General features: G+C 41.2%; 1 protein-coding gene across 9 annotated transcripts in view; it reads left to right on the plus strand.

Annotated features, from left to right (window-relative positions):
* The window catches only part of TTC7A (tetratricopeptide repeat domain 7A), a 175,725-nt gene that overhangs the window by 113,163 nt on the left and 40,143 nt on the right, over window positions 1-22,419 (plus strand). For all 9 annotated transcript variants that reach the window (XM_064648409.1, XM_064648410.1, XM_064648418.1 and 6 more), the window contains 3 exons: window positions 615-731; window positions 4,536-4,633; window positions 11,140-11,274. In XM_064648409.1, the coding sequence (XP_064504479.1) occupies window positions 615-731; window positions 4,536-4,633; window positions 11,140-11,274 (350 nt within the window). The remainder of the gene's footprint in view (window positions 1-614; window positions 732-4,535; window positions 4,634-11,139; window positions 11,275-22,419) is intronic.

Genomic DNA, 22,419 nt, shown 5'->3' on the forward strand with positions numbered 1-22,419 from the left:
AGTGGTCTGTGCAAGTATGCCGTCTCTAGGTATAAGAATAGTAGCAGCAGTTACACTACCTAGAACAAGAATGTACAAGGCTATCAGCTGTCTTGCCTGGGGGCATGAAATGATTGCCAGCTGGGGTTAAGAAAAAGCATTTCCTTCTTGTGAGGCATTACATAATTATCTGTGTATATTAAGTGTGCTGGGTTTTTCGCCTGAAATTTATTATGTAAGCCAGTACTATAAGAAGATGCCAGACTAAGAAAACAGCCTGGCATATGTATTATAGCAATTACTTTTTGTTCTGTTTTCAATACTGTCTAAAATAAAGTGAGATCCAGTGTATGTTTCACCTTGCTAGCTTTGCAATGCATTGCTTTTAACACTGTCCTGTCGGCTTTGTGACGCAAATTTGACTGCAGCTGAGGAATACTGTTAATCCGCTCATCTCCTTGTGGGAAATCTAAAGTTGAACCAAATGAAATGTTTTGTGCTCTGATGTTTTCTTTTGTTCCTGCACATACAAAGGAAGTAAAAATGCCACCTGCTAAGGTCTCACTAGAGTGATACTGATTCTTTACATTTATGAGATGCCAATAAAACAGGAGTTATTCTTTTTCATCTTGCAGCTTACTCTTCACCAAAGTAAAACTGGAATGGATACATAAAGGACCTGAAGAGGCTCTGGTCACATGCAGACGTATGTTGCAGATGTGGCAGATGGTATATAATGTTTCACAGCACAGGTAGGCTTTCTCCACTGTAGGAAGTTCAGATTTGTTATTGGGGATGCAGTTATCTTCTTTAATTTTCTAGATACCTAAGTTTTTTTGGAAAAAAGAGTAATAAACACTACCGTTTGAAACATAAATAATATTTCTAGCTATGATAAAGAAAGGCAAGATTTTAATAGCTATTATTTTAAAAAAAAAAAAAAAGAAAAAAAACCAACAAAAACAAGACCTCATTATTTTAATATTGAAGAAGCAGTTTGAACCAAGAGTTTCTGATCCAAATGTCTAAACATCTCTATCCATATTTGGATGTCCAGAATAGAGGGCAGATTTTTTTTTTCTTCAGGAGTGCTGAGCATTCATCAGCTATTGTTCACAGTCTGCAGTAGTTGGCACCAGGAAAGTGTGGGGGTGACAGTCCCGAAGTGAGTAAGCCAAGGAAAGGCACATTGCCAAACTCTATCATATGCTGTAGTCGCATGCTGGTTGCACAGCCTGGTACTAACTGGGCAAGGAAGGAAGTGGAGAATGTAGCATCTTTCTCCCTTCCCTTGTCCTAGTAAATCTGCGTTTAAACAATGCTGCCTTCCCTGTTGGTTTCCTTCCTTTTATCTGCTGCCCCACCTAAAGGTAAAGTTTAGAAAGTGTGAAAGATACTTACTAGGGTTTTCTTCCTTCCCACACCCTTTGGATATTGTCCTAGTCAAGGTATCACTGTACAACTGTCTTGGGAATGTTACACCAAGACTGTACTTATCTTTCACCAGTAATGTCCATAGAGGAGTTTGATGAGAAGGACAGCATGCTTGATGGCAACAGGCATGACAGCAGGCTGAGGTAGCTTGTGTTGTTCCCCGATCTCTGTATGTATTTACATAAGCCTTATAAACAGCAGAAATATATGTACAGAATGATGTATGTCTATATACAAGTTGTCCTTGAGGGATTATTAGTAATTCTTGTTGGTTTAGCTAATGAGAAGCAAACCAAACACAAAAATCAAGATATTTGCATAGCAGCAGAGAAATGGTCTCTTACAGACTGGAATCATTGATTTCCTTAGGCCTTAGTCTCTTTAGCTAAGGATTCAATCACGTACCTCTCACATGAATAATCTTCATACACATGAGTAGTCCTTGTGAAGCTGATCAAGTCCATGCTAAACAATTATTACTGAGGAAGATGTACTCTTGCAAGGGGGGGGGCTGCAAGCCTGGGACTGTAGAGAGTACTTTGGAAAACAGACAAATTAACAGTTCAGCCATTTGGACTGCATTTGGATCCCAGGCTGTGCTCTGGCAGTTATACTTATAAACCCAAGATGCGATAGCTTTAGGGGCTTTCGATAAGCTTTAGCCATGGAAGCCTAAACCAAACAAATTGCTTTTGCTTTTAGGAACCCCAGTGTGTATTTCACCTCTATTCCCAGCAGGGCTTTTTTTTTTTTTTTTAATTTCTCAAAAAATACATCATAAAGTATTTTCTATTGAGAGGTACTAATTGAAAGGTAACAAGAATGAACTTGGTACCTGTGGTTCTAGACTGGATTTAGTGACACAGGAAGGCTCTCATATTAAGCAAATTACAGCACTATCAGCTAACAAATATGTAAAGTATTCTGGGTAGGGCTTGCAAAGGAACTTAAGGGGAATTCTTATCAGTGAGACTTGGACTCAGCATTCTTTAGGGCCTCTTGGGAAAAAAAAAAGCTTGCATTTACAGAAAGATGAGAGCTGTTGCACCCAGTACTCTTTACTAGTTTAATTAGTAGATAACTGCCTACACACTAAATGGCGTTTTAGTTACGTTTAGTTGCATTTGTCTGGCCTAAGCTTCCTGGCTTTGCAGTCTCACTGTGACTGACAGACTTGAAAAGTCTTTCAGGGCCCAATATTTTACCCCTAGGCAGCTATTTGTATTCCATGCTCAATTCTCCTTTTGTCTTCTCTCTGACAAACTTGTGCCTCTGCAGTCTCTCACAATCAAGTGTTCCCTTCAGTACTTTTGTCACCATTTTGTCCACTGTCTCAACTACCTTTCAAAAACATGGGCAGTAAAGTGGCAAAACGTCCTGCTGTCAGCCTTTCCAGTGCTGTATGCAGAAGGCAAATCATCTGGCTACTATTCCTTCCATGGTGCATGGAAAGGCTTTCCTGGCTGAAGGCCTTTTACTGCAGCTGTTAAGGAGTAGTTAATTTTCAGCCCTTCTCCAGGATAACAGATTAAGCTGTTGGGAGTGGCTATTTTGCACAATGCATTCCACTTGGTTCTCAGCCTGGGATTTTCCAATCTCCTCACTGGTCCTTGGAGTAGGAGTACAGCGTATAAGCCAGTGCTTCAGCATGTGCCTAAACAATGATCCTGTGGTGATGGCTGCTGCATCGAAGCAGCGCTCACCTCATGGCAGTACTATTTGGAAGTGCAGCTGCCTTGTTCCTGCATACGCAATGCACCAGTAAGACTGAGTTGCCCCTACAGTTCCACCAGCAGCTCCCAGTCAGGGCACTTACACTTGGGTCAATCCTGGCTAGGCAAGGCTGAGGCACAGGACAGAGAATTTAATTTTTCCTTCTATCTGTCACCACATGATAGTCTCAAATGAGGTGTCAGTGTGGAAACAAGTATGGAAGACAGGGAGGCCCATTCAGGGACGTAGTTTGGTGCAGTCAAAAGCCCAAGAATTCAGGGTTCATTAACAGGAACCATTATGTTTGATCCCAAAGCCCAAGTAAAAGATTAATTAGGTATTGTAAATATGATTTCTGCTATGATAAATGACACTAAGTGGCTTTCAGTGGCCTCCCAGATTGTTAACTGCGAAGGACAAGATTTGGTTTATCTTTTGCTATTGTTTTCTGTGGTAACAGACTAATCGTGTTTAACACCAAATAGCAGTCCCAAGCTAATTCTTCTGCTAGATTAATGCAAATTCAAGGGAATTCTGTGCAATCCCTACCAAAGGACTGATCAGACTGAAAGACGGGGGCATCCACAGTAATCATGACTCTCTGACAGCTTGTTTCCTGGAAGGAATATTGTCCAAAGGCTGAGCTGCAGGCTTGGAAGTGTGCCAGAAAAAGTAGCCAGGGCAGTCACTTCTCCTTCTGATATTTTGTCCCTTAATAGATGATGAGAGGAGGTATCATCACCACTGATCCTTGGGGGATGGCAGACTATATGGTCACAGGAAGGCACATGACTTTTTTTTTTTTTTCGAGTTTCCCTTTGGAAGGCCTCTCCTATGAGGACAGAAGTCTTGTAGAAGAGCAGACCAGATATTCACCCTTTCATAAAGCAGTGCTGTGTGGTAGCTTTTATCTTCCTCCTCTTTTTGAACAGAACAAAGGTGGAAAAGGAGAAAATAAGCCCTTTGAAATGAAAAAATGAAGAAATTAGCACCCAGGTGGAAGCTGGTAATTGGTCTGTTTCAAAAAGATTAGCATAGGAGACCTGTGAACAAATTACTCTGCAGACAAGTCCAAGGGATGGTGATTCTTGCTGGAAGAGGGTTTCCTGGTGGGCCTCCTCTGATCTGGCTTCTAGCTGCCAACATGTTCCTTGTGGTTTGCAAAGACTTCCAACAGCCAAATAAACTATATACCAGCACATGCCCTGGAGCCCTTGCTGGTCACTGTGTCTCTGAGCTTCCTGTCCATTGGCAGATGGGGGGGGGGGCGTTAATACATTCAAGAAGCTGATTTCATGCAGCTGGTAACCTTGGTTTTTCAGTTCTAGTGGCAGCTAGACTATTACCTGCTTTGAGGAGATGTTCTTCACTGAGAGATGGCCAGGTAACACAGTTTTGTTTCTTTACAGTGGCTCTGAGAAATGCAGTAGTGTGACCGAGACACCGATGATCAAAAGGCATAACGGACTGCATCTCACTCTCCCAGATGCTCATGATACCGATTCTGGTGAGGAAGCAAGATTTGTGCTTTCCTGTGCTAAACACATGCATTTGTGAGAGATGAATGTTTTATTTTGTTTGGCAAGGGTGGCGGGGCTGTGCATATTCATGTTGGACTGGTGGTTAGGAGGTCCAAATCTGTCTCCATGGCCAGCTCTGCTGCAGAAACCACTGTGGTTTGCCTGTACCTTGGCTTCCCCAGGCATAAAACAGAGATGAGTTTCTGCTTTCTATTACAAAGCTCTCTGAGTCAAGCATGAAAAGTATTCGATGGGAGTTCACTACACTTTTACAAGAACTGTCTAATTCAGTCCTTATTTTCCTCCTACCCCCCCCCCCCACCATTTAATACTTTTTAGATGTCCTGATCAAGCCAGCTGCTATTGTTGGGTTTGGAAAGCTGAATGAAAGTGTCAATTCCTATTAAATGGTGATTTGCTTTGGGATTTCTGCATAAGCCTTGTGATGTTTTATTATATGGTAAATACATATTCACAGTAACAGATATAGTCAGATGGAAATAACTGAGGCATCAAAGCTAATCTTGGCAGAAGGGGAAAGGAAGCTTTCAGAGATTGCTGCCGACTTGTGATTTTTATTATAGGTCTCGTGATATTTGGTGCTTCCTTTGAAACCCTGATTCTCAAAATCAGATGATTATGTGAGAAACTTGACTTTAAACTTGAAGGATTTTTTAGGAAAGCAAATTTCTATCCTTGTGAATGTAGAAGAAACACTTGCAAAAAAAAAAAAGTGAACCTCAAACTCAGAAATTGAAAAAGAAGAATATGGAAGCTTGATTTAAAAAAAACCCCACATAACCAAGTCACATGCTTTGGGGCTGGGGAATTAGGGTTTGTCTGTGTCTTAAATCGTGAACACCAGGAATTCATAAAATTGAAATCACATGCTCAGCATATATGGCTGAGATGGACGACAAGTTCATATGTGTTAAGTACATGGCTTTTATTAAATAATGTGTGCTTAATTCCCATTTACACCCACTAATGGTTAAAAAGTATTGCAAGGTTAGGTTTTGAGCATTCAAACATCAAAATATTATTCAGCATGTCTGTTCTCTTGTTTGTGGTGTTAAACCCTTAGGGTCTATATTTATGACATTGTTATCTTACTGATTCTATGCACACATATTTATGTAATTTTTTTAAATTTCATTTCTCTTTTCTTACTCTTTGCTGAGATGACTCTTTGTATTTTATATAGACCCTTTTTCTCATTGTTTATATGGCAGTGTTCTAGAGTCTTTGGCTAAATTGAACAGACCAAATTCAACACAGATGGATGAAGAGGATATGCTGTTCGGCATATTAAAAATAAACAGGAAAAGAGAGTGTATATATCATGAAAACTTCCTGGTAATACAAAACCATTTAGGATAGTTGTCACTTGAAGATAATTCTGAAGATTTGTGAAATATATCCTATCATCTCTGATGCTGGGTGATAAAATGAACTCTCATTTTCAGTGAATATGTGAAAATAGTTTGAAAAACACTGTAGGTAGTTTGCAGAATCCATCGGCCACTAGGGATTACTATGAAAGTAATAAAACCCCCAAAATAATATTTGCTACAGTACTTTTATTATTCATCCAGTTCTCACTCTGCTGCTAAAGCATTGAGTGGTTTGTGGTGTCTAGACTGTGAGCCCAGGTTGAGCCTGGTCTTATCCCTATGTCTTCAACTCTAGCTTGGAGCTTAACGGTGTGTAAAAGGTGTTCTGGGTGTGGATCCCATGTGCTTTTGGAGATCCCTTGCCTTGCTTTGTAATTGTTTGTAGAAAGTGTGGCCAGGTTTGGGCAGCATCCACTTACAGCATGGTTTGAGATTTTGAGACCAAAATGTCACCAGTAGAGCCTGTAATATTTTGATGTGCTGGTGTATCACCCTTCAAAGACCTGACTCCCGCTCACTCTTCTGCTGCAGACCTGCAGCATCTTCTTCAGGGTCACAGCAAAGCTCAGGCATGTTTGGGCTCTTATATAGTGCCCTCCTCAAAAAGCACTTGGGTTGGGGATCTGTTCCAGCCTTCTCTTAGCCCAGTTCTAGCAGCCAGCCTGCAACAGAGCAGTTGTAGTTCAGCAGAAAATGCTGCATGCCATGGTGCTGCCTGCCAGGAAGAGCAAATTAATGTACAGTACAAGCTTTAAAGCAGCTTTTCACGCACCTTAAGTGATTTGCACTGAATGCAGTTTGGTTTTAGCCAAGAAATGTATTCCTCCTCTACTTTGAGAATCCGTGTTTCCATGCTAACATGGTTGCCCCCCCAATGGACATCAGGATGGAGCTCCTACTGAAATTACACCACCCACCTTAGTGCAGGGCTGGCACTGGCTGGTTTCAAAAGGGGTCTGTGGCTCCCTGCTCTGCAGGCTTTGGATGCTGCTGTTCTCCATCTGCAGAAAAGAGGCAGCTGAGGCTGCTGTCCTGGTTGGGAGCCTCTTTGAAGACAGTAGGGGGTGAGATTGGAGGGTACAGCTCTAGCCTCTCTCACCCTTGTGCTTCCCCAGAGCTGTGACTGTGTCTGGCTGTTTTGAAAGAGGGAGGAGGTCTGATATTTTTGCATCATTCTGGAACAGGCACTGGTCTCCATCGTGAAATCCCCTGGGAGCATGCAGCAGTATTGCTGTAATGCACAGGCACTCTTTGATCTCTGGACTCATCACTGAAGGGGGCAGGGGGTTACTGTGGCCAGGCTTGACATTGGCCTCTCCTTCAATTAGACCACAATGAGATTATTTCTTGTGCCAGAACTTTAGGTTTGCTGCTAGAAAGATTAATTCCTCTTTATTTTCTTCATCTTCTCTTAGCTGAAGCAATGTTTCTAACTAAATTCACTGATATCAGTCAGCTGCCTTGCTGTTTCATTCTTTTTCTGATTTAGTCTTATCTTATAATGCTATTGCCTGAAGTGATTTAGGCTAGGGAATTCTGTGTTTCTTATAAGCCTAGTAAATCTACTGAGGTACATTTCTATTTTGATAGCAGTTTTTTCATAGATGCAAAATATTAAACTTGATCTTTTCGGTCTTATAACAGTGGAACAGTGCTTTTAAATTATTTGGATAGATTTTGTATGGCTTATATGCAGAGCTCATCACCACAAAATCAGTTTTGTTATTTTTATGAGTTATTTCCCAAATGTGTGAAGGGCTTTATTGTAAAATGTGAAGTTTATATTCTGTCTAGTGGAGCTGTTAAATAGAGAAAGAGACTGCACTAAAATAACAAATTGATGTGATGTCTTCTTATGCCAACATTTGCATGTATTTTGAGGCATGACATTACAATTCTGTGAGACAGGTTCTGTGGGGAGGTTTTTTTTAGCCTATAAAGATCTACATTTCTTTAGGAAGAATGAGACATTCAGATGCCTTTTTTTTTTTTTAATGTTGCTTGAAGTTTTTCCATCTCCCCCAACTACCCTGAGGTCAGAGTCATGCCAGTGCAATACATGCTGACCTCCTCTCTCAGGAGAAGGTGTGTGTTAGGGGGATATTCTTTTGTGGGTCCAGTAGCCATCAGCCCACCTTCAGGGTCACCATATTGCTTGCCTGAGATTCAGAGCTGTGGCTGAGCCCCTTTCAGTCCAGAAGGGCCAGGCTGGCTAAAACCTTCTCTTAAAGAGTTTATTTGGTCAGACAGAGGACCAAATTAGGAGCAGCCCAGTAGTGATGGGCAAGAACATCAGTGGCAAAAGTGGACGTATGGGCTGTGGTGGACAGAGCCTTTTCATCTGGTGTTTATGTGTCTAGAACAAGGAGCATATCTGTGTCTGAGGCCTGGCAGGGATGGGAAGGGAAGAGATGGGATGGTCTCTGCCTCGTGTGGTTTGCTTTCTCATGTAGGCTGGAAGAGAAGGAAAAGAAAGTAAAGATTAAAGGACTGGAATGCCAAAGGCTGTTAAATGCAAAGAGCCTCTGCTGTAAATCTCTGAGTAACCTGTGTTCTTATTTTTATGGTTGTGCAGAAGCCCACTGCACGGGGCAACATCAGTCTCAATGTCAAATTTCCCTCTTAGCAACTACCAGGCTAATGAAAAGGAGAAAAGGAGCAGCTAACTTGTGTTCCTTTGTGTGCAATTAGCTCACTGTGGTATTCCTGTAAAGCCTGCTTTGTGAGGGAAGGATGCTTTAGTCGATCCTAAGTGGATCTACTTAGGCAGTGTGTGAACCTCTTCAAAATGCATAAAGGTGCCTTACAGTGACATAGTTTTCTTGGATTGACTTGCAAGGAAAAGAGGATTTCCCTGAGCTCTGGGAGGATGTGAATAAAACACCGGCCCATATGCCCACCCCATGCAAAGAGCCCAGCATCATGTATGGGTGCTTGCAAGAAACACAGCTCTAGAAAGCCTCTCTGGAAGAGGGCAGTCTTGGCAGAAAAATATGATTCTGAAAGTTGCTTTCAAAGCATGCTAACATTATCAGGAGTGCTAATATAAGAATCTGGTTAGGCTGACAGCACAATCCTCAAAGCACATGTAATTTTTTCCATGTTTGCCAATCTAGAAGGCAAGAGGTCTGCCCTCATTTCAAAGTCCTCCTAATAACATCACTAGCTTGTTCATGTGTCCATTTTCTTGTCTCTGCACTTCAGAGAAGCTGTCTGTGTTTTTGGATGGCTGGGATTAAATGGTAGTTTTCCCTGTGTCAAACAGCTGTAGTCTGACTTGAATTTTTGGGAGTTTTGGTGGAATTTCTCCCAGGTGGGGGTAGGGATGAGGGAGAAGACTAAGCGGGCAGGGCGGGGGGAGGAATCTCGTGCAATGGAACAGGCTGAAGATGGATCTGTTAAATAAACTGTTAAATATAATGAATTCTCCCTGCAAAGCTGAGTGGCTTTTACCCTACTGCTGAAGTCGTAATTGCTACATTACTGCACTGTCATCTCTCGGAACATTAGATCAGGAGGAGCATTAGTAAAGGAATGTCTTTGAAAATATGTAGGAACTTTAGAAATGCAGCTAGGAAGAGCACATTTGCATTTTCCAAGGGAGCTATGGGAGTGTCCTGCCCTTGCTTGGGACTGTTTTGACGTTCTCCTGTTTAAAATGAATGACATTAATTAGCGGTGAGATAATGGGACAAGTATTTCCTGGAGCAGTTTTGGGCTTGTGGTCTCTCCCAAGCCATGACACTCTTGCTGCGGGTTTGGTAGAAGCTGCAACCATGTCCTGCCTCGCAGTGCAAAGGTGTCTTGGCACAGGAGCATGAGGTGAAAAAGTGCCTCCCCTCATGCCTGGCAGGAGGCTGGGTCCCTGCTCAGCATCCAGAGTGGCGATGGCCAGGAGACCATGGCTGGGGGGCCACACTGCTGTGCCTGCCAGCACCCTGGCCCGGGGTGATGTGTCAGTCTGCTGGTCAGGAGGTGTGGTTTGGCAACCCCCTCTTCAGCACACTTCAGCGGGAAAAGCTGCTGTCTCTCTCAGAGAGAGCATTCAATGCATAGGCCCTGTGACAGGTTTTTTACCCTTCTCTCCCTTTCCTTGCCCAGAGCCATCTCAGCTTCCCTGTGTACCTGTTTCTGGGCTTTGCTGCTCCCTCAGGGTGGCTGCAGTGAGAGAAAGCGGGATTTGAACTCCATGATCTTGTGATCTGTGAGGTCAATGTGTAAGGATTGATTCAAGAGTAATGCTAATTAGCACAAGTGTTTCAGTCACAGCAGCTCTCCAGAGAAGAGCTTATCAACCTTAAGTCACATTAAATCTATGTATATTAAAATATTTATTTCTCAAAGCTTTACAAAGTCAACTCTGAAATCTCATTTTGTAGCTTCTTATTTTGCTATCATCCTCTTGGTACCCCTGTAAGAGATCAGTTCACCAGTATAATCCCGCTTGCTGTACTGGAGAACATGGTCTCCGCCCATGCACTCCTTCTGGGAGTAGCTTTTGATGTGATGTTTTGTCCCAGAGATGTGGGCGCCAAATACTTTATTCTTGCGTAAATGTTACAGTGCATACTAAAGGTTAATGTAGTCAAAGCTCTGAACTCTCTGCCCCCTAAGGTTAAATGAAAAACCACATTGCCTCTAAATCAGTAGAACAATATTGATGTCCCTTGAAACGTGTGTGCTGTGTGAATGGAGCTGAACGACCTTGTAATGCTGTACTAAGTTTTTACATTAGTGGAGCACATTTTGGAATTGTATGGTGACTGTGCTTATAAAATGGATTGTTAAAAGGTATTTGTGGGAAATATTTGATGGTAGACTTCTGCTTCCCAAATGAGCAAAATATGGTTGCTTCCTTAATGAATGCTAAGCAGACCTTTATAAAATTACTGTCTGTCTCTTAATTTGCTTATTTGAGCTGCAGCCCTTGGGTAATTTAGCAGGGTTTTTTCAGTAAATTAACCTTTTTTAAAACATAGTTCTCCAGTTGGTCATGCCAGAATTCAGTAGAGCTCTTATTATATTGTGTGAAGGATCGGACCTGCTGCCTTATTGAGTCAAAGAAATATCCTTTTTGTTCTTGTTTTGTTGGTCCGTAGGGTCACAACGAGCCTCTTCCCTTGCTGCATCGAGACTGGAACAGGCCATGTCTGAAATAACTATGCAGAGCAGCACAATGAAGCAGGGACCTATGCAACTGTGGACAACTCTTGAACAAATTTGGCTACAAGCTGGTAAGTCCTGAACCACCTGGGGTTCCTTTTTCCCTCCAGTGGTGAATAAGATGACATAAGTATTAACCAAGTAGTTGAAACTGTAAGTTGAAAATCACTTTATTCCAGCTGAAAATCAGCTTATCTATCCCAGATGGTTTTTGAAATACCACTTATTTGATTTTGACAAAAAATACTATAGTAGTATGATTTTTCAGCTCACCTCTGTTTTTCCAAAACACACAGAAAACTTCAGTCATCACTACAATATGCTTTTTAAAAAAAGAGGTTAGGTAGTTCATTAGCAAATGGTAGTTGATAGGGACAATTATTTTCATTTGCTTTTTCCTACATGCTTCCCTGTAAAAAGACTGGGTAAACCATGTATTAAATGCGATTTAGGCTGGGAACTTTCCACTCTTTGCTGTGGCTTAAGTGAAAATTTTTAAAAAGAGCAAGTCTTTCGCTTCACTCACTCTTTGACTCTTTGAATCTCCCAAGGGCTTGTAGGTTGCTTATCAGTTTGAGACACTAGTGCAGAGATGCTACAGTAGAGCACATAAAGGGAAAAGAGAACAGTGAGAAGAGACTTTGCCCAGAGGCGATCTCCAAACTCATAGAAGGGTTTCGTGTAGGACATTTGATGAGGAAGAGAGCTGCCCAACACGTTCTGCCGTTTGCATTCCGGGGTTTTGGAACTGATAGAAGAAGTTCTGACCCTGCAATTTTGTTCTTATGAGACGCAGTTTTTCTTCCATAACTGGGCCCACAGCTGTGAGTCTGAAATTACCTTTGAGTGCTGTGGTTGCTTATTAGATGTCTCACCATTTGCAATGAAGAAAAAAAAGCAGGGCCCCCTGGAATCTTGCTAATAATTTCTTATTCTTTATGCAGGAGAACCTTTCAAATTCTCGTTTAGCTAACTTATGCAATTGACAGTTCTCAAACAAAACCTGGCAGTCTCACTGTACTTCTCAGCAAAGATTTTTTGTAGCTGTTTTTATGGGCTATTTCCTACCAACTGAACTTTAGTTCTAGAACAAAATATGTGCCATTGTTTTTATTACAATTTGACTAATGTTGAAGAACAAAAGAAGTCACCTTATGGAATGCATCATACTTTAAGTTAATCACATATGGTCACTTTTATGACTTGTGTGCATGTAAATGTCAGTCATGTGCTGTGGGCTTCAAAATCACCAGTAAGCTTTTGCTTTAGTCAGTTTATACTCCTGATTTAAGGCTGCAGAGAGGGCTGGTGGGGAGCAAAATAGATGGAGGTTATTGTGATGAAAAGTCAGATGTCCCTTGTCCATCACCCTGCAAATAGCTCTAGGCAGTTTACATTTTCGATGCTGTCTAAAAAGACAAAAAGCAATAAAGACCTAGTGCTTGCTGTGACCTAGCTGTGAATTGCCGTGATTGCTTTTCTGTGTGAATCGAGTGCCTTTCTCAAAGGTGTTAATTAATTCATTTAGATAGAATTTATTTTTATAGGCTGTAACTTTTCTGTCCTATCATTTTTTAAATCTTTGTTTTGCTTCATGCTTACTTGTAGCTGGACTTGAATCAGGATTGATATTTTCAAAACACACACTGTGACTGCTTTGTAATTTCATTACTGAAGTCAGTTATTGTTATGGATGCAGCTTAATGAGCTCTTGGTGAGGTACTGGCCATTCTCTTTGCACAGTAGTGTGGAAGTTGCTGCATTCTGGTATCCTGAGGGACAAAGAGAGAAGCAGGTATTTTGGGCTAGTCTTTACTCTCTATGGAGAAGGGCATTGTGCCTGAATAATTAGAATTTCTTGGAAGTGGCTTGATCTTACGCTGGGCTTAGTGAGTGTAACAGTCCAGAAGGGTATCACTGACCTTCAGTACTAGAATCTTTTCCATTTGGAAGGAGGGGAAAGGAGAAACAAGTATATTTGTAAGCAGGTAATAACTTCCAGAATAGAGATATTTCATAAACAACAAATTAAACAGAAATGCGTGGCTAATGGCAGTTGAGGTAGTCACATGCTTTTGCATTACAGGTTACCCCAAAATTAACAGCTGTAGAAAGCAACAGGCTATTAGTGTAATATTCTGATGGCTGCATACAGAGTCTCTTCATATTCATGGAAGAGCTGCATCAGTATGCTGTAGATTTTTATCAGGTTTAGCTTGCACTTGTCCTTTTTCAATCGATGACTCATCTTGTGACTCCAGGCAAGTTGCCTAACTTTTTCATACCTCAGTGTCCTATCTCTAAAGGGAAAAAATGTTAGTCTGCCTTTGGGAAATGACTTGTGTGTTGTTGTTTTTGTTGTCATTAACACTTTGACCTTTTTAGCATGACTCATAAATCTTTAGATAAAATTATTACAATTTCCTAACCTCATACTACAGTAAATTTATAACAAAACATCCATCCTTTTCAGACACTAACAGGACGCAGCTGGCTGCATCTCTGTATGAGGGTATGGATTTAGAGTGCCAAGTTGCAATCTTGTCTGTGTTCCATTAGAGCCATTGCAGTTGCAATGCCCCTTCGTATCCCAGGACATGAAAACTAATGGTGGCAACCAAATGATCTTGTAGAGCTTTCTGCACTGATATAGGAAAGAGGCACACAGGACCAGCTATCCCACAGCTATGGGAGGTTGTAAGAACAACCAGGCAGGTTGGCAGCCAGGACAGGCCACAAAATCAGCACATATACTTGTGAAAGGGAGTGTTGGTGGTGGTTATACAGGGGAATCCTTACTGGATCATCCTCCACCTGCAACTGCAATACAAGTTCCTGCCTTGTACAGAAGCATCCTCAGTCCCTCCAAGCTGGAGAGCCCTTGTTCCCTAATGAGTTTCACAATTAGGGAGAACTCATGAGAACATGTGTGCTCCTTTAGTAGTGGCTGAAGGCAAGGCTGTGAACCCTATGCAAATAGTTAATCTCTTTTGTGCTGTGATAAAGATACTTACACTGCACGTAAGAGGGCAGAAACTTAGTGGTTTTATCTATAACTTTTCTGGGTTTATGACCAGCACAGTTCTGTAGGAAAGATAATAAAGCAGCAGCTTTGGATATGCAGCTGCTAAGTCCAAATGTGCTGCACTGTAACAGATGCTATACCTTGTCTTTCCCTGTAGCAATGCCTAGTGATCTTTTGCAAGATAGTTTTTTATAGCTTCCTGTAAACCCCAAAGAGCTGCTTGATGGATCTGTGATCTCTAGAAAGTCATTTTCTCTTTCATGCATCAAAATAAAACTGTGAATTCTCACTGTTAATCCTCTGTCCAGCTATCTCTTATAGGACCACCTGGGAGTGCAGTCATGTGCAGCAGGGAACTTAAAACATTACTTTTGTGGCCTTCCATAGCTTCCTGTTTTTTCTGCAGGCAATCACAGTCAGCTTTGGAAGAGTATGAGGTGTGCTGTCCCCAAGGACTAGAGAGGTGGTCTATCCCTGCAGCAGGCATATTAATAGGCATACTCCGTTTTCAAGTGTTCTGCAGCAAAGATTGTTAACACAGCTTGTCTGGTCCTTTTTAACAATAACCCCCCCTAGTTCTCCTGAAATGTAATGTAATGGCTTCTTAAAAAGAGTCATCTTGGAACACTTCAACATTTATAAGCCTAAACATTATTCTTGGCCCCAAGTCTGAGAAACAGCTCATTTCAGGGAGTACTTAGGAACGGTGCTACAGTGCACATGCTGCGGTGGTGCAGCTCCAGGAGAGGTGGTCTTTATGTAATCAATATGCTCATTTCTCCTCTTTGTTCTGCTTTTTGTAACTGAGAGCTTGAACGCAACTTCAAGAAGAGAGAATGAACTTCTGTGGCATTGGTAAAGCTTGTTAACTCCGCCCTCTTGCTGCAGGAAGAGCTGCAAGGGGAATCCTAGAGATTACTGGTGCTAATACTTTTTAAAATCCTGCCAGTACTCCTCCTTTTTGTTTAGAAAATAGAGTCATGCTGTTTGGCTAAGGAAAATATACTTGAAATCGTTCAAATTTATGACCAACAATTACCTTCATTCGACGTTTTTATAAGATCACTTTTGACCCAGAGAGCAAAGCATGTCAGTATTGAAAAGAAATAGTGTTAATAGTTCAAAGCTCTTTGGGTAACTGGAGTGATTCCTTATCTGAAGTACATGTGGTTATATTTCCAGGCAGTAATAACCATATGCTCTATTTACACAGAGCATTTTAGAATGCTGCAAGCCAGTTTTAATAAGAGTTCTGATATTCCAGCTTCCGTTACTATATTATTTTAAGCTTTACTTTTAACTACGATGTCCACTTTGTTTGTCTTTACTAGTACTTTATATCTGACAATTTAGCTTCTTGACTAACCCAATACTTTACCAAATATGGCCACTCACAGCAAAGTAGGTCTGGTAATTTGATCTAAGTTTGGCTAAATGCCTGCTAAGCTCAGCTTGTGAACCTCACCAGGTAGACCCTAAGGCTAATTTAAAGGAGCATTTAGAGAAAAATAATGGGGGCTTGGAGTGGGCTACCTGCTGTCTCAGTAACATGCTAAAGTTTACCCTAGGAAAAAAAAGATTATAACGAACATGCCACAAACAAGAAATGTGAAGAGAGGCAGTGCAGCACAGAACAGTGAGCTAATGGAAAAACATCTGCTCCCCCGAGCTATGTACAGCAGGAACTTTCTTTTTTCCCCTTCACAAAACACTTGTGATTTATTTATTTTATTTGATGTGGGCCAGTTCCTGGGAAAAAGCTGTGTTAGAGGAGATGGGCTTTGTTCCACAAGAACGAGTCATTGGGGCCAGTGGGCTGGAATCTCCTACCCCAGCTGGTCAACAGCCACAGAGCTGGCATGCTGGCAGCAGCCAAGGGTGCAGCCAGGCCCTCCCCTGTGCCCCTCAGCTCACCCAGCATAGCTTGTGTTTGCACAGCTTGGGCATGGGCACTTAACATTCTTCCTTCTCAAAGCTTTCCGTGATCCTAAGCCCCGACAAGTTATTAGCTCTGATATTAAAGGTGTTTATCAGGTTTGGGAGACATCTTTATTGACATTGCTAGAGTAGGTGGATCAGATACTGTCCTGTGATGCAGCAGTGGTTGTTGAAGCAATTCTAATATTTTTCTTTTTTTTTTTTTTAAGTGCTTTCAAATTTTAGAATTTTGGATGTAGAACTTCCCCATCCACGCTTGAGTTCTTGAGCTTCATAAACGCTGCTAATTTTTGTGTCTCTTTACAGTGACACAAAGCACTATGAAAAGCTGGAGCCCGGTGAGTGGGAGCAGGAGGGAGTCTTTTATTAGACACCTGTTACTGAGGAAAATAAAGGTGTGGCTCCTCTGCAGTATTTATGTAGTAGGATGGATTAGGAAAGCTTCACACTGGAGATAGAAATGGTAAAGTGAGCTGGTTTGGTCCCCTTTGAAATACTGTTAGTGAAGTTAAGAAACCAGCAGTCATTCTGCTGAGCCTCCTGGTTTAGCAAGCTGTGTTCTAGGCTTTTCTGGTGGAGGCTAAAGTCACCAAGTTCCCCATTTCTTTTCATTTGAACATCCTCAAGGGGGGGGATACTAGGTTTTGATCTACACTCTCCACCTTGGTTTATTTTACTTTCTATCAACAATGAATTTAAAAAGTCAAAAGGATTCTTATAGCCTTATATCAGCACAGGGCATTTTGGATTGCCTCCTCCCTTCATGAGGCTTCTGGATGTTTCTCATTGCTCGGGCGGGACATGAAACTTTGTGGACTGATAATGCTTTGGCATGGACAAGCTTCAAAGAGCACATACTATTTCTTTAAATTTGGGACATGCAAACATTCATGTGTGTCTCAAACACTTGCTCGTGGAGGAAACAGGCAGCAGCTACCAATGCTTTTTATTAAGCATTCTGTGAATCCTTTGCCACGAGATGGAGAGGAACTTGTTACACTGCCAGTCATACCCAGAGAGTGAGTGAGGGTACCAAATACTAGCATTTCCTCAGCTGCTCAATGAGTTTGGACAAATGATGAAGTGTACTCAGTCATGAAGAAGGAGACAGGACGTCTGTTCATAGGAATCCTAATAGGAATTTGTACTTGATTGGGCTGAAATATGAAGGCTTAGAAGTCCTTTCTTTGGCAATAACCAGCAATGCATGTTTTGAGAGAGAGTGCAAAAGAGCCCAAAAAGTGCTCTTCCAACAGAAGCATTTTGATGTCATTCTTATTAATGGTGGCCTAATTACCAGGAAGATGGTGGCTTACTTCTCCCTGCTGGGAAAGAGTGCACCAGTGAACCAGGCCCCATTTCACATAAAGGAACCAACTACCTTGTAATATTTCAAGTCACGTTTTGACTGTGCCATTTAGTACCAAAGGTAGCTTGTGGCAGTTCTGTGCTGTTTCCAAAAACTTTCACTCTCATGCTGCATTTGTAAATAAAGAAGCTTGGACATTTCAGGCCCTGTGAGACCCAAAGCTTGGGACTTTAAAGTGAGTCCCCAGACTTCAGTTACCAGTTTGCATGCAAAGAGAGCCCTTGAGGATGTAAATCTATTGCCTCATTCAAAAGAGCAAGTGGCTGAGCTCAGGTGGATGGGAACACGTGGCAGGTTTTGTACTTCATTTCTGTATCAAACATTTACATGTTTGGATAGTAGGATACAGTTTGAGGAATCTTCTGACTAAGCTGCCACAAATTGTCAAGCTACTGTATGTAGGGTGGTTCCATAGCATGGAACAATGACTAAACCTCACCTGCCAGAAAGGAAAGGCAGTGGGGGAACCCTTTGTCATGGTAATTTTCTGTAGTCACTGCTGAAGGCAGAGCTTCTCTCTGAGGAGTGGGTCTTTCCAACTGGCTAAGGGCTCCTGCAGTAAAGCTCTTGAAGGCAGATGATGTAGAACAGAATTCACCTTCCTACACATCCTCACAGATGCTCTCACTTTCTTAAGTATGAAGGGCTACTCCCCATTGTACCATCCTGCTGGGTATTTGGCTGTGTTACCCTGGCTGCGTCACTATGCAGTAACATTTTTGGGGAGAGTAGGGTGCTGTAAATCCGGCAGGCACACACAACCAAGTGATGTGAAGCAGTCTTCTTTGTGGGAGTTAAGTGCAGCATCTTGGATAACACCAAATGTGATTCACAAGGAATGAAATTTTAACTCTCGGGTTGTTAACAGTGCAGAAAAACATTTCAAATCTGTTTGATTTTTTTTAGGCTAGAATTACAGTTGTTGCTGCAGTGACAAGCACTGTCACTCTTGACACTGCTTTGAAACACTTAGGAAATGGGAAATAGAGTCAGTGTTCAAGGTGTGATGTTAAGCAGTTCTGTTTCTCAGACTAGCACTGTGATGCAGACATGACTAAATTACACTGTTGTTATGCCTCTGATGGACTACCTAACAGAACTCTGCAAATAATTTATCTTGGAGACAAAATAAGGTGGCCGACTGTAGGAGACCCAGCTTTGTCAGTGTTCTGGAAATTGCTCTTGGTCTGTGTGTTTGTTACTGCTCTTTGCAGGGCAAGCAGATGATACACTTCTGGCAATTTTCACTTGATTGAGGATCTTCACTATAGATGAGCTTCTGGCAGAAATGGCTGGAAGAACTAGGAGCTCATGTTAGGAGCTAACAATAATCTGAGTGGAGATGTGTGCCACTCTCAGGGACTGGACTAGCATTAAAACTGGTGTAGCAGTCTAGTTGCAAGTCAAGACAAAGGAGGCCGTAGCCATGAGAGGAGACAACAGTTGTTTGGAAGAACAGCAAAGTAGGCTGGACAGTACTAAAAGAGAGCACAGATGGGAAGCATAAAAGTGGATTTGAGAAAGGAATGAATCTAGGCTGGATTTTGAAGTTAGGTGGATAGTTGCTCATGGTCTCAGTGCAGGCCCAGGCTTCAATTGCTGAATGAAAGGAGATAGTACATGATTCAAACTGTCTTTGCCCAGCCATGCAGTGCATCGTCTCAGTCCATACCTGTAGGTAGAAGTGCTGAGATATTTCCTAATGTCATTCACACTCAGAGTTTCTAGCATTACTCCAGAGAGGCTAATGAGGAGTGGTACTTCCACTCCTGTGGATTCCACAGGATCATCATCTCTCTGCTCAGTAGTATTCAGAGAGCTTTTGTTGGTACTTAGTTAAAAACAGAATGTAGATTTGGTTTAATTTTTATGAAGATGGTGTTAAGTGAGAGAGGCAAGGAAGCTTGGCTTTAGATTCAAAGCTTTGAAGAATGTCAGTACCAAGAACAATGTAGTCCAGCAATTAGAGGTTCATGGTTTCCCTGAAGCATTGACCCTTTCACAGGATAAGAATTATAGATCTTTGGTAGCTGTGTCAGCCTAAGAAGATATCCTCTGCTTTGGAGTGGAGCTGGGTGCCATGTCTCTATAATAGAACTTCCTCACAAGGGCTGCTAATTTTGTTAGGTGTTTATTTACTGCATAATTAGGTTATATAAGGAGATAGGCTGATTAATCCAGTGGTCAGGAAGCTGCTAACCCAGGTAGCACAAAAACAGGTGTTTCAGTACTTTCAGTACCACTGAGGGTATTACCATGAAAAATGTAATAGGTACTCTTTTTTGGGTTTGATTTCTGCCTCTAGCTATGTTTTTATTCCACGTTACATAAGCTTTATCTTGTTAATCTGTAAATAAAAGGAGTGTGTAATAGAAGTGAAAAATGAGTTTGCAGAAAACACATTTTAATGAAGGCTTAAACGACGTCCTTTAATGTCTATTTTTAGCTCGGTAGCTAAAAATTTTAGCACTCCTTTCCTTTCATAACTAAAAGGCACCCCTCTCATTCTTTTTTATGCAAATTAGACCTCCCACACCATTAAATCATTTTTATTGACTATTGAGCCTGCAAAGAAGTGGACTGAACTTTAATATGCTACATTACCATACCATAAAATACAATTTGTAGATCTTATTTAGATTCTGTGTTGCTGCACTTCCTCTAAATAATTGTTATTACTGAGGAAGATTTACAGGCACCATTGAAAGAATAAATACTCTCCATTTTGTATGCATTGAAACACCGGCTGTGCGTGATTTCACATCTAAACCCCTTTGCTCCCAATTCTTTTCTGAAATGAAACAAGTCACATGATGCTGTTAGTTACTAATAGAGTTTTTAATATGGCAGTATCCAGAACTTCTGCTGACTTCAAACAGTGCCAGGATTTCACCCCTTCTTTTGTGCTGTTAAGTTTATGCTAACTTTGCAAATGAAGTGTTCATCTTCAGGCAGTGATTGCCTCTTTGCACATCACCATCCTCATTAATGCCACATGCACAGCATCAGCTGCTATGCAGCACTTGGCAGGAAAATGCTCTGTTCCTTGGAAGTGCAAGGAAAATACTGTCCTCCCACAAATTTTTGCATAAGGCTGTGCAAATACTCAGCTTGACAAGGTACATGGCGTTGCTTTCTGTTATTATAGATAGCTGCAGCCTCTTGGAGCCAAGGGAAGGGATGCATGCAGAGATTTTATGATTAACCAGAGAGAAATGTATATGAGTCATTCTGAAAGAGTATAACTCTTATGAAGGAACTAATATTATGCTCATGTTGACAGCCTTGGAGAATGACATTTATCTGTAGCACAACCTAGGGATGGCCAAGGAATACTGGAGCAATGTCTCACCCTTCTTCTAGGAGGACCACCTCAGAAGTGGAAGGGTGTTCAGCCATGCGGTCACTTCAGTACAGAATTGTTTTTAGTGTGCCAATGGAAATGCTATCTGTGGTCCCAGTCTCATGTCAGATAGTCAAGGAGGAGCCTTTACATGGTCAGGCAGGACTGCCTTTGAGATGCTTTCCTGATCACCTCTTGCCAGTAAGCTTGATGTCATCATGCCAAGTCCCCACAGTCTTCTGGGTCTCCCAGTGTTTTGAAACTGGCAGAGTTTCTTAAATCTGTTTAAGAGAAATTGTCACACTAATTTCCCTCCTCACGGAGACTTCATGAGAATATTCACTGCCTTTAAAAGTCAGGGCATTTAAGGTTGTGTCTAATTTCAGAATAGTTTTTTCTAAATCTGGAGCCTGAATTAGTAATTTTGAATTGGACTCTTGAACTGTCAATACTTACTGCATTACCACATCAGTTAAAAAAAAAAAAGAGACCACTGATTTTTTGCAGTGAGAACACATAGAACACAAACAGGTTGTGGACCAAAGAGCAATGCCTGCTGCATGAAGAGAATTATTTTATATACGTACATGCATACAGGTTTGTGTGTGTATATATATATATCTGTCTAAAAAAACAGTTTCCCTTTTCAGTTATGTGTAGCAGTGAAAACTGAGTATCACTTCTGACCTTTTGAAAGAATTTAATATCTAATAAATCTAGAATTAGACTATTTCAGTGGAAAGAGACCTACAATGATCATCCATTCAGTCCAACACAACAATCGCCTAGTCAGACAATCATATAGACCAAATCCTGAGAAATGTTAAAGTTCAACCATGAGATATGTTATGAAATTTATGTCGATCATGAGAAATTATTTCATTAACAAGTTGACATTCAAGCACATGAGTGTATGCCTGTTACATTTTTTTCCTAAAAAAAACACTAAGACAATTGCTGATAGATCAAGAAAGTAAATGAGTGGTCTCTTCCAAGAGCTATATTTCGTTTTTCTGTAAAGTATGAGGAAGTAAATGGGTGAATACACAATATAAATAGATCTATATTATAAAAGTCTTTTGATTTTAACAGTCTCTGAAAAGTTAAGAGACAACTATCTTGTGAACTTGACAAATAAACAGAGAGAAACATTTTTACCATATTTTTAAATGTGGAAATGCTCTTTTTAAGGTAAGTTATCTAATGTCCGGCTCGGATGTATCATATTACTCTGACGTGTTTGAAGTTCTCAGTTGACAGTGATATCTTATTCTGTTCTTTTCCCCCCTCCCCAGATTATTTGGAAATACATATGATGACGCCAAGTAGCTACCAGCCTTGCTTCCTTAGGGCTTAGTTCAGCACTGTTTACATTCTCAATGGACGAATCCTTAAGGTTGTCCTCTGTCAGGACACCACCTAAAGATGTCCATGAACATCTGTATAGAGCCCTTTGCATTAGGAAAAGATCCATTCAGTGAATCCTGTCATAATAGTAAGCACTAACCATAGTAGTAAGCATTGTGCCAGATCATGGCCTC

The sequence above is a fragment of the Pseudopipra pipra genome, chromosome 3 (assembly GCF_036250125.1).
Source record: "Pseudopipra pipra isolate bDixPip1 chromosome 3, bDixPip1.hap1, whole genome shotgun sequence".
NCBI lineage: Eukaryota > Metazoa > Chordata > Aves > Passeriformes > Pipridae > Pseudopipra > Pseudopipra pipra.